We start from the raw sequence: 13,190 nt of genomic DNA, 5'->3' as shown, positions 1-13,190 counted from the left end.
CCTGAATCCTAGACAGGCGCGCTGGTCGTTGTTTTTCTCTCGGTTTAATTTTGTGGTGTCCTACCTGCCGGGTTCTAAGAATGTTAAGGCGGATGCCCTTTCTAGGAGTTTTGAGCCTGACTCCCCTGGTAATTCTGAACCTACAGGTATCCTTAAGGATGGAGTGATATTGTCTGCCGTTTCTCCAGACCTGCGGCGGGCCTTGCAGGAGTTTCAGGCGGATAGACCTGATCGTTGCCCACCTGGTAGACTGTTTGTTCCTGATGATTGGACCAGTAAAGTCATTTCTGAGGTTCATTCTTCTGCGTTGGCAGGTCATCCTGGAATCTTTGGTACCAGGGATTTGGTGGCAAGGTCCTTCTGGTGGCCTTCCCTGTCTCGAGATGTGCGAGGCTTCGTGCAGTCTTGTGACGTTTGTGCTCGGGCCAAGCCTTGTTGTTCTCGGGCTAGTGGATTGTTGTTGCCCTTGCCTATCCCGAAGAGGCCCTGGACGCACATCTCGATGGATTTTATTTCGGATCTTCCTGTTTCTCAGAAGATGTCTGTCATCTGGGTGGTGTGTGATCGTTTCTCTAAGATGGTCCATTTGGTTCCCCTGCCTAAGTTGCCTTCTTCTTCCGAGTTGGTTCCTCTGTTTTTTCAAAATGTGGTCCGTTTGCATGGTATTCCGGAGAATATCGTTTCTGACAGAGGGACCCAATTCGTGTCTAGATTTTGGCGAGCATTCTGTGCTAGGATGGGCATAGATTTGTCTTTCTCGTCTGCTTTCCATCCTCAGACTAATGGCCAGACCGAGCGGACGAATCAGACCTTGGAGACATATTTGAGGTGTTTTGTGTCTGCAGATCAGGATGATTGGGTTGCTTTTTTGCCTTTAGCGGAGTTTGCCCTCAATAATCGGGCCAGCTCTGCCACCTTGGTGTCTCCCTTTTTCTGTAATTCGGGGTTTCATCCTCGATTTTCTTCTGGTCAGGTGGAATCGTCGGATTGTCCTGGAGTGGATGCTGTGGTGGAGAGGTTGCATCAGATTTGGGGGCAGGTAGTGGACAATTTGAAGTTGTCCCAGGAGAAGACTCAGCTTTTTGCCAACCGCCGGCGTCGGGTTGGTCCTCGGCTTTGTGTTGGGGACTTGGTGTGGTTGTCTTCTCGTTTTGTCCCTATGAGGGTTTCTTCTCCCAAGTTTAAGCCTCGGTTCATCGGCCCGTACAAGATATTGGAGATTCTTAACCCTGTGTCCTTCCGTTTGGACCTCCCTGCATCTTTTTCTATTCATAATGTTTTTCATCGGTCATTATTGCGCAGGTATGAGGTACCGGTTGTGCCTTCCGTTGAGCCTCCTGCTCCGGTGTTGGTTGAGGGCGAGTTGGAGTACGTTGTGGAAAAAATCTTGGACTCCCGTGTTTCCAGACGGAAACTCCAGTATCTGGTCAAATGGAAGGGATACGGTCAGGAGGATAATTCTTGGGTGACTGCCTCTGATGTTCATGCCTCCGATTTGGTCCGTGCCTTTCATAGGGCTCATCCTGATCGCCCTGGTGGTTCTGGTGAGGGTTCGGTGCCCCCTCCTTGAGGGGGGGGTACTGTTGTGAAATTGGATTTTGGGCTCCCCCGGTGGCCACTGGTGGAATTGAACTGGTGTGCATCATCCTCTCTGTTCACCTGTTTCCATCAGGATGTGGGAGTCGCTATTTAGCCTTGCTCCTCTGTCACTTCCATGCCGGTCAACATTGTAATCAGAAGCTTTTCTGTGCATGTTCCTGCTGCTAGACAACTCCCAGCTAAGTTGGACTTAGTCCTTGTTTGTTTTTGCATTTTGTTCCAGTTCACAGCTGTAGTTTCGTTTCTGTGTCTGGAAAGCTCTTGTGATCTGAAATTGCCACTCTGATGTTATGAGTTAATACTAGAGTCTTAAAGTAATTTCAGGATGGTATTTTGATAGGGTTTTCAGCTGACCATGAAAGTGCCCTTTCTGTCTTCCTGCTATCTAGTAAGCGGACCTCAATTTTGCTAAACCTATTTTCATACTACGTTTGTCATTTCATCTAAAATCACCGCCAATATTTGTGGGGGCCTCTGTCTGCCTTTCGGGGAAATTTCTCTAGAGGTGAGCCAGGACTATATTTTCCTCTGCCAGGATTAGTTAGTCCTCCGGCCGGCGCTGGGCGTCTAGGGATAATACGCAGGCTACGCTACCCGGCTACTGTTAGTTGTGCGGCAGGTTTAGTTCATGGTCAGATTAGTTTCCATCCTTCCAAGAGCTAGTTCTTATGTTTGCTGGGCTATGTTCTCTTGCCATTGAGAACCATAACAGTATCCCCCTTGTAACTTTGCATAGTTTCCAACCGTGAGCTATGGCATCATGAACTAGAGAGAATACCATGACCTGCCACCTGGAGAAACAGCAGGGCAAAGGTCATATACATGTATACAGTATATACAGTCACATATATACACTCACCGGCCACTTTATTAGGTACACCTGTCCAACTTCTTGTTAACACTTAATTTCTAATCAGCCAATCACATGGCGGCAACTCAGTGCATTTAGGCATGTAGACATGGTCAAGACAATCTCCTGCAGTTCAAACCGAGCATCAGTATGGGGAAGAAAGGTGATTTGAGTGCCTTTGAACGTGGCATGGTTGTTGGTGCCAGAAGGGCTGGTCTGAGTATTTCAGAAACTGCTGATCTACTGGGATTTTCACGCACAACCATCTCTAGGGTTTAAAGAGAATGGTCCGAAAAAGAAAAAAAATCCAGTGAGCGGCAGTTCTGTAGGCGGAAATGCCTTGTTGATGCCAGAGGTCAGAGGAGAATGGGCAGACTGGTTCGAGCTGATAGAAAGGCAACAGTGACTCAAATCGCCACCCGTTACAACCAAGGTAGGCCTAAGAGCATCTCTGAACGCACAGTGCGTCGAACTTTGAGGCAGATGGGCTACAGCAGCAGAAGACCACACCGGGTACCACTCCTTTCAGCTAAGAACAGGAAACTGAGGCTACAATTTGTACAAGCTCATCGAAATTGGACAGTAGAAGATTGGAAAAACGTTGCTTGGTCTGATGAGTCTCGATTTCTGCTGCGACATTCGGATGGTAGGGTCAGAATTTGGCGTAAACAACATGAAAGCATGGATCCATCCTGCCTTGTATGGAGCATCTTTGGGATGTGCAGCCGACAAATCTGCGGCAACTGTGTGATGCCATCATGTCAATATGGACCAAAATCTCTGAGGAATGCTTCCAGCACCTTGTTGAATCTATGCCACGAAGAATTGAGGCAGTTCTGAAGGCAAAAGGGGGTCCAACCCGTTACTAGCATGGTGTACCTAATAAAGTGGCCGGTGAGTGTACATTCGTAGTGTTAGGATCAACTGGTGAGATGGATCCACTAAGCCAAAGGTCAGAATGAACACATGGACTGAGGAGGATGGCACTGTGACATGGGCCAGAATAATGGCTACACTAGGAAACAAGCAGAGAATGACAAGCTAGAAGCCACCAGAGATTGCCGAGATGATAACAGCATAATGTGAATAGTCTCTAAATAGCAGTTCGTATTGCTTACAGCAAACCATGGTTTAATCTGCAGGTCTGATGAGCAGTATATACAAGCAGTAGAGACCAGAGGAGCTTGGAGAGATGATTGAAGTCGAAGGAACACGCTGATTGCAAATTCCAAACGACAACAGAAAACAACAGTGACTGAATACTCAGGCAGCACATGTGTGTCTAAGTGGACCTTAAAAGTCCTTGAATGATGATGTCAGTGCAGTATGGCAAGCAACCTGTGAAAAGTGGGGAATAGCAAAGGGCAGCAGGCATAGGGGAAAAGTGTGGAGCCGTTGCGAGCAAGGCGACCTACAAACCTGAATCAGTTACACCAGTTTTGTCAGGAGGAATGGGCCCAAATTCCGACCAACTATTGTGAGAAGCTTGTGGAATGATATCCCAAACATTTGACCCAAGTCATTCGGTTTAAGGACAATGGTACCAAATACTAATGAAATGTATGCAAACTTTTGACTTTGCAGTAAGTAATAAAACATTCTCTCTCTCATTATTCTGGCATTTGGCAAATAATAATAATTATGGTAATCCTAATTGACCTAAAACGGGAAAGGTTTCCTCTGATTTCATGTCATATTGAGAAAAACATACATATGTGTCTTTTTTTATAGTGTATGTAAACGTATTTTTTGAACTGTAGGTGAATGCTCACACTGGCCACTAAACTAAACATAACTAACTAGCAATAGTGCGTGAAAATAATATATGGTACTTCGTTAACATAATTTTGATTAAAAAAAAGTCTGTAAAAGCTATCCCACCACTTCAAGGTGACCCTATATGTCCTATTCTCTAGTATTAAAGGGTATCTGTCACCACATTTTTTGACTATAAGCTGCGGCCACTGCCATCAGGGGCTTATCCGTAATGCTGTAGATAAGCCCCTGATGGCGGTAGCTGCAGCTTATAGGCAAAAAATGGGATGACAGATTCCCTTTAAAACCTTTATTTTCATGCGCTATTGCTATTTACTGTATTCATTTATTGAAGGGTATTTGCTTATTTTGTTTATATATATTTTTTTCTATACCATATGTGCCTGGACACAGTCCCCCTATATACCATATGAGCTCATACACAGCCCCCTATATACAGCATGAGCCCTCACATAGGCTCTCTATATACAGTATGAGCCCCACAAAGCCTCCTGTATACAACATGATTCTCCATATATCTTCTATATACAGTATGAACCACCAGATATCCCCCTGTATACAGTATGAGCCCCCACATAGCCCTATATGTTAGGTATGAACCCCCAAATAGCCCCCTATATACAGTGTGAGCCCCCACATAGCCTCTTAAATACAGTCTGAGCCGTCAAATAGTCCCCTGTATACAGTTTGAGCACTCACAGAGCCCCCTATATGAAATATGAGACCCCACTTGGCCTCTTAAATACAGTATGAGCCCCCACATAGCCGACCGGCATACAGTATGAGACCCCACATAGTCCCTTGTTATAGTTTTAGCTCCCACATTGCCCATACATACAGTATGAGCACACAAATAGTCCCCTATACTGTGTGAGCCCCCACAAATCTTCTATATACAGTATGAGACCCCACATAGCCTCCTATATACAGTGTGAGCCTTCACATAGCCCCTATATACAGCGTGAGCCCCACACAGCCTTTTAGATACAGTGTGAGCCTCCACATAGCCCCCTGTAAATAGTATTAGCCTCCACAAGGCCTCTCTATATAGAGTATACTCACCTCTCTCCCGTTCACCTGGCACACTGCTCCGGTCTCCACTGCACTGACTCGCTGCACCGCAGACACAATGAAGTGACGTCATCACTGACTGGTAGAAGAAGGAGCCAGGGGCCCCATCCTCTTCCAATGTATTCACCGCAGTCTGCATCCCAAAGATGCGGAGAGCGGTGACAGAAGGCGGAGCATCGACGGCAAGCTAGAAAAGCCAGAGGGCCGGATGTGGCCCAGGGTCGCAGTTAGCCCAGCTCTGCTGCTCGGCTCAAGAGATTCTTTCCAGAGAGGAAAGCTTCATATCCAAAAGCAAACATGGTAATATATAAAGGAGTAAGATACAGAAGAGGTCTATCTGTAGGGTAAGTTCCCCCAAAATCCAGTTCTGAAATGCAGCTACTACTATACCCTTATGCTGTAATGACACTCGCATGATAATTATTCCTAACATCGAGGATAGCAGAAGACATTTCAAAAAATATATCCTGTCTCCAGATTGTAGTCAGTGTGCTCTGAACTTCCTGTTTACAGGGAAATAAAATAGGATTTCTGGGAGTAGAGAAAAGATCTGTTTTTTTCCAGAAAAAGTCCTGTCCTAAACTTATGACACCAGGAATATTTTGATATTACATCTCAGCTCTATTTAAAAGAGTTTCTCCATCTCAGTAATTGATAGATTGCTAGGCTATGCCGTTACTTAAAGGGATATTCCAATCATTTACATTCATGGCGGACATATTCACAGGACATACTACTAGAGAATCTACAGAGATTTGAAATCTGTAAATCAGGCAAATTTAGCAAAGAAATTTTACTTGTATCAAAGTTATTCAGTGCTAATTGAATGGTCTTTATTATACTCTGGGATGTCTCATTAGACCCCAGAACATAATTAACAAAAGATGGAAAAAATATTCACCTCACCGCTCACTTGTCCACCGTTCAGTCGTCCGCATCTTTTCTATTCACGTTCCCCCATTGAGCGCATCTTCTTCAGCCTGCTTCATTGTGGGCTCGGACTTCCAGCATGACTAGGTCTCTGATATATGTGCATGCTGTGCCGTGGCGGGGCACGTTGTGATGTCAGGACATTGCGAAGTGTGTGGCCCGAGGCCTACTAAGATCCTCAGCAGACCCATGGTATGACGTCATAGGCCTAATTGGCTAGAAGCCCTGGCACGGAGTAAAACAGGCCGGAGAAGATGGGTGAACACAAAAAGAAGACTGATTCGAAAGGGAAGGTCAGCTCACCTGTAAGATAAGGATACCAATTACATAGAGACTTGTAGTACTGTAAGATCCAGAAGAAGGCAAGTTTCCAGCAAAAGGATCCTTTAAAAAACACTTTTATTGCGACATTAAAATCCTTGTAGGAAAAGTCCTTCCACCATCATAGAAAAACAATAAGCAGACGAGTTTCAGACACAGTCCTTAGTCACTGCCTTGTATCAAAAAGAAGAGCTGTATAGGAACGGACGGTGGGCTGCGGGGGTGACGGGATCGGTTGAGCGATAAGGTGAGTATTTTTTTTTAACCTTTTAGTGTCTCTCTTCACCTCAACATAATTGTGGCCAACTGGCCCCTATTTTGCTAAATTTGTTAGTAGTGAATTACATTCTGGAAAATGCTAATTTTAAAACAATTGGAGAATTCAATTTCCATTTGAATGAATTTGTTCATCTCTATATGTAAGGTCATAAAAATATGATAGATGTCTGCCCAACCTTTGAGGCCTAGATCCATCTCTAGAATGGGGTCTCATCGCTCACCGCTGTCAGAGGAGGGGAGACCACCAGGCATCCATAGCTCTTTTCAGTTATGTCTACTGGCGCTCCAAAAGGAGAAATATAAAAATATAAAAATCAGTATTATTAAAAATCGGTACCTGAGGTGTTTAGATGACTCTGCTCTGACTAGAGGGGTCTCCACAGAATGTTCAAATAAAGCCCCTTCTGGTCCTGCAACACAAATAAAAACAGATTACAACATTGAAATAATATCCTTACCAGAGAGTTTGTGAAATCTGGACAATAACATCCTCAGGTTATGAAAGTGAGGCGATTCCTTTGTTATTCATCTTCTTTTTTGCTGTTTTTGTCCGCTTATCCGCCATTTTTTTCATGTATCTGTGTATTTTGGCATTTTTTACCTGTCCTTTTAATGTTATCTTATAAAAGCTGCTTTATATGCATTTTTCATTGAATATATAATTATTTATATCCCGGACACACGTTAATTTTACAGTAGTACCAAAATAAATGTGAATTCTAAAATCTCATTCATACAGTAGATTTTTTTCCTTACTTTCTTTTGAGCTTTTTTTCATATAACAGGATAGAAATTCTTTCAGCGTTTTAGCTGAGTTTTTTACTCATTCATTTGAATGCATAAAAAATCACATCAAAAACCCACATGAAAAATGCATAAAAAATGTGCATAAACAAACATTTTTCCTGCCAAAATCCAGAAAAAAAGATATCAAAAAGCACATTGGCAAATCACCCTAAAGATATGTTCCCATGATGAATAATTGGCGTGTTTTTGATGTTGTAAATTTATGGTACCATTTTGGCACCAATTACCTAAATCCGTTTAATTGAAATTTTTATTGTTTTTGGGTGTGTTTTTTACATACATTTTTTATTGAGTTTTTTTTATTTTTTTTCAGCTGCAGTTTCTGTCTCCTTTTGATCGGTCATCTTTTAAATAAAACTGCCTTACTTTGGAAATTTCCTATTACTTGGCTTTAACAAAACGTTATTGAAAAAGTCATGTCCTGATTACATGCAGTTTTGGTACATTTTGGTCCGCTAGTAGGAAAATATTAAAAAATAACTGAAAACTTCAGTGTGCATAACTATTCACCCCCTAAAGTCGGCACTTTGTAGAGCCTCCTTTTGTGGCATTTACAGTTGCATGTCGCTTTGGATAAGTCTCCGTGAGCTTTACATATTTTGCCACTGGGATCTAACTGCAGCTTGAGAGCTGGTATAAGCCTGAAGTGCAGTCAGGATATTTTGTTTTCAGTTGTGATTATAAAGAATTTATTTTGGAAGTGTTTGAAAATACAAAATATTTTTTTTTATAGAAATGGCGATGAAGAAGACGACTTGGTGTTTCGTTTCTCTATATTATGCATTTGGATTTTTGCCCATTCGTCAAGGCAAAACTGCTCCAGCTCCTTCAAGATAGATGGTTTCCTCTGGTGAACAGCAATCATCATGTCTGAACACAGAATCTCAAGTGGATTAAGGTCTGGGCTTTGACTGTGCCACTCCAAAACATTTACACGATTCCCCTTAAACCACGTGAGTGTTGCTTTAGCGGTATACTTTGGGTCATTGTCTTGTTGGAGGGTGAAACTCAGTCCCTGTCTCAAATCACTGACATACCGAAACAGATTTTGCTCAAGCAAATACCTGTATTTCACACCATCCATCTTCTCCTCGACTCGGACCATTTTCCCTGTCTCTGTTGCCATAAAACATCTTCACAACATGATGCTACCACCACCATGTTTCACTGTGTGGATGGTGTTCTTTGGGTGATAAGCTGTATTGGTTTGACACCAGGCATAGCATTTAACTTTGTGGCCAAAAAAATTAAATTTTGGTCTCATCTGACCACCGCACCTTCCTCTATACATTTGGGGAGTCTCCCCCATGTCTTTTAGCATAGTCAAAAGGAGCCTTACAATTCTGTGAGTAAATAAAGGCTTTTTTTCTGCCCACTCTTACATAAAGTCCACCTCTATGGGGTGTACAGCTTATCGTCGTCGTATGGATAGATACTTCAGTCTCTGCTTGGGAACTCTGCAGCTCCTTCAGGGTTATCGTTGGTCTCTGTGCTGCCTCTTTGATTAATGCCCTCCTTGTCCAGGCTGAGAGTGTTGGTGGCAGCCATCTCTTGGCTGGTTTGTTGTGGTACCATGTTCTTTCCTTTTGATGATAATGGATTTCATGGGGATCATTAAAAATTGGGATATTTTTGTAACACCCACCCTGGCTTGTACTTATTCATAACTTTGTCCCAGACTTGTTTGGAGATCTCCTTGGTCTTCATGGTGTTTGGTTAGTGGTTCCTCTTGTTAATGGTGTTGCAGCCTCTGTGGTCTCTGAGGAATGGTAAAGTGCATATACTGACCAACATGGGACACTTAGATTGCACACAGGTGGACTACCTGCCACTAAGCATGTGACTTATGATGGTAATTGCTTACACCAGAAATTTTTAGAGGCTTCATAGAAAAAGGGGGGAATACATATACACGGGTTGTAATGTAAAAAAAAAGGTAAAAAGCCAAGGGAAGGGGGGGGGGGGGACTTTTGCAGGCCACTGTATGCATTTTTTATCTGTGGATTTTTTGTTTGCATCAAAAACACCCCAAATAGTCATTGTGGGAACTTAACTAAAAGCCAATTTCTTTGAAAATATGGATAGTTATGAAAGTTCCTGGCCATTTTAGTGTATGTCTAGTTACACATTTAGGCCCTGACCCATCGAGACCGGCAATGTTTATGGAGCGCCCCCACACCGCCGCAGGGCCGAGGGGTACCCGGAGCCGGGCCTCTGGGTCTCAGTCCTGGGGTTGTCACGGTGGCTAGACCCGGTCCGTGGCCCTGTCTGTCAGTGGGGGACGTCCGGTGCAATAAGTGGTGTTGTAACGGTGCAGTTGTGGGGTGCAGGTCGCGGTAAATAACGAGGACACCAGGTTGCAGTCTCTTTACCTCTTTACTGAAGATCTCTGAGTCCTCAGTCCAGAATACGGTTCACCAGGCTGCGCAAGTCCGGCCGGTCCAATGGCACTTTCAGAGTTCTCTTCACAGGAGGAAATCTGTGCCTTCCCCCTAGCGCTATGTGTTGTAGTCCTTCCCTGCTGTGCTTACGGAAAGTACCCCACAACTGTTGTGTCTGTTTCTGATGTTCCCTCACAACTCGATTAGATGATGTTCTGCTAATCTTCCGTCCCTTCCTGATGTTACAGTTAGAACGGCACCCGTTTGTCGGATAGGCCTGGAGTTCTTCCGGGACCCTAGAGACGCCCCTCTCCCGCAATTGCCTCCCAAGACTTCATAGGTGATTTGAGTTAGACAGCCCGCCTGAGACTGACTGCCCTGCCGCTGTTTGGAGTATTGCTTGAAGCTGAATGTTATTCTACTCCCTCGGCGTTCCGGCCACCGGTAGTGCGCCTCAGTAGGATGTTGCTTCGATCTTACAGCACGACTCCTACTGGTATTTCTCCTATTGCTTGATCCCGTTTCTCACTCAGCACAATCTATCTCGCTTCTAGTCCTTTCTTGGGTCCCGCCGCTTCCCGGAGCTGGCGCGGACCCGTTACGTTCTTTTCAATGCCAAGCCTCTGTCAGGATCCCACCCCTGACAGAGACCCTACTGTCTCTTCCTCCACAACACCCTCTGCCACTAGGTGTTGCTTCGTCCAATCCAGTCAGCTTTTCTGATCTAACTTCCTGCCTGACCCCCAGTTTACCCACTATGGTGGGGAGTGGCCTAATGAATAGCACCCTTAGCTCCCCCCGGAGGCCCGGCTGTGAAATGTATTGGTGTCTGTGATACCTGGTCAGATGAACTCCTTCAGTGCCATCGGACGCACCATAGCTCCCCATAGTGGCGGAGCCACAGTACTGCAACGACCAGGACTCTGGGGCGCTGCACTCCCCCCTGGTTAAACACAGTACTCTGGGACTGGGAAGAAAACAACAATACAAGTTTAGCAAAAAGACATACAATTTTGTGAGTGCAAATAACAATAAGTATACTTGAACAGGCTTCCCTTTATGGGAGGTTAGGACACTTGAACGTTACAAAACATGGTTAAATAACATAGCAACATGCTATAAATAACTTTTCTTACCCAACCGGGTATTCTACTAAGTGCAAACATTATTGAACAATAATTTAACATTGCCTTTAAGGACATACACTCTGTATCCACTAAAGACCTTCCTATAATCACATTATAAGGCATATCAACTTTTTCATTCTCCTTCTTTGAGTCTGCAGGACCGCCTGTCCTATCGGCACCAGACCTACTGCCTCTCCTTTCTGTTACAGGACCGTCCCGTTCAGCCAGGACCTACTGCCTTTTCAACTGCTATACATAGTATAGGACATAACATACTTTCAGTTTGAGAACACTGAGCCGGCTCTACTTGGCTCCTATAAGGACTCACCCGCTAACCCTTACGGGTTCACTTTCTGTCCTTAGTAACACATTACTAACTCTTTCTTAACGTTCTATGGAGGACTCAGGGTTTACCTTCTATCCCCATTTCTTATCAACATTATTAACTATTTCCTTATATCATCAACCTTCATTAATACTTTCTTACTTCCAACTATGCAGGACACTCTGTCTACCCCTAGGGGCCTACTGCACCTTTCTTCTGTCTCTCAATCTTTCTTCTAAGGAACATTATCAGCATTTCTTTACAGTTAACCAGTTGGATACATATAACTTTTACATGTAAGTATCATCATTTTCTCTTATCAAACATCATTGCTATCTATCAGTCTTAAAGCAATACCATTTCTTTAAGTGCAACACGTGAACATCCCCTTTAAGAGGGGACCAAGTCTATATGAGGTAGCACTTCTTCTCTAGCTACCAGTCTTTACTGAGCAAAGGTTCCAGTGTGGTATCTTCACAAAGAGTCTTTAAGTAAAACCAGTAGGAAGCGCCTTTAATAAGGTGCTAACTATATACAAAACAAAGTTTGTATCATGCATGGTCCATGATTACTGCAGTTCTTAATAACAGGAAACAAAAAGTGGAAAAACAAACCAACAATTGGGATCCCGGGTCAACAAAGGGATCCCTTTAAAGTTAACCCTAGACGGGTTCAGCAGCAAAACAGGAAACACAAACAGTTAAACCAAGAACTATATACATTTTCATGGTTTCGAGGTTTATTCTTGTTCAGGTGGCCTTGGCCCCCGATCCCCGGCTACTGTGGCACGGATACCAGCGGCAGGCCCCGCAGGGACCACCAGGTCACCCGGTGTCTGAATTTGAAGACTGACCCTGCTGGCAAGTTCGGGAGCTACTACAAAGCGCACAGTGGAGACAGTAACGAGATCGGGCAAACCTGGATCAACCACGGTCGGGGCCACGGGTGACACTCCTTCAGGCTCACATCGCTGAACATTCCGGGCACGCCACCCCTGTTCATTCCAGTGACGGGTGTACGTCACCTGATCCCCCTCTCGCAATGGTTCGCCATCCCGATCACAGCAGGGAGTTTCCACGTCATAGCTGGCAACGAAGACGTCAGTCGATAGGCCCGGTTCCTGTATTGAGCCCCATCCTTTCTTTGGGTGGAAGGCCGACACCCTTCCTCGCTTTACCACGTCTTTCCTGCCATGCACAGACTTCTTGCGTTGCGTCCCCCGTTGTTCAACTTCATTTCGCTGTTTCCAGTGCTGGAGCACGCATTGATTGTACTGGTCCCAGGTAAGTATCGCGATGGTGAGACCATCCACCGGAACCCCATCCTGCTCAACCCAGGGGGTGTCCCACCGGAACATCACTCCATCCGGGCCCATCTCTATGGGCTCCCCCCACCTGGTTGGTAGTGGCGGCAACAACTCCCCGATCGCGCTGGGGCCGAGGACCACCCGCTCGATGGTGAACGAAGCATTACTACTGCGGGGAGGATCGGTCGCGGGAGCGGGATCGAGTGTTGGGGCAGGGGTATCTGTCGTACCTGCGCCTGATGTGATTCCACCGGTGTCGATCCGCTCCGCTGACAAGAACGCTGGAGTCGGCTGCTGCCCGGACCGCGGCTCCTCCAATACGGTCCCCGAACACGGCTCCGCCCGCTGCGGTTCCTCCTCCGCTGGCTCCAAGGTCGGGATTGGTGGACTCGGCTCCACTATCTGTTCCAGGGGCTTC

The 13,190-nt window shown here is 45.1% G+C and overlaps 1 protein-coding gene across 3 annotated transcripts in view; it reads right to left on the bottom strand.

Annotated features, from left to right (window-relative positions):
- Window positions 1–13,190, bottom strand: part of SGCG (sarcoglycan gamma) — a 331,065-nt gene that overhangs the window by 20,976 nt on the left and 296,899 nt on the right. For all 3 annotated transcript variants that reach the window (XM_077298386.1, XM_077298387.1, XM_077298388.1), the window contains exon 6: window positions 7,164–7,236. In XM_077298386.1, coding sequence (XP_077154501.1) covers window positions 7,164–7,236 — 73 coding nt within the window. The remainder of the gene's footprint in view (window positions 1–7,163; window positions 7,237–13,190) is intronic.

The sequence above is a fragment of the Ranitomeya variabilis genome, chromosome 3 (genome assembly GCF_051348905.1).
Source record: "Ranitomeya variabilis isolate aRanVar5 chromosome 3, aRanVar5.hap1, whole genome shotgun sequence".
Lineage (NCBI taxonomy): Eukaryota > Metazoa > Chordata > Amphibia > Anura > Dendrobatidae > Ranitomeya > Ranitomeya variabilis.
Note: the sequence above shows the minus strand (reverse complement) of the source record. Positions and strands in the feature narration are given on the sequence as shown.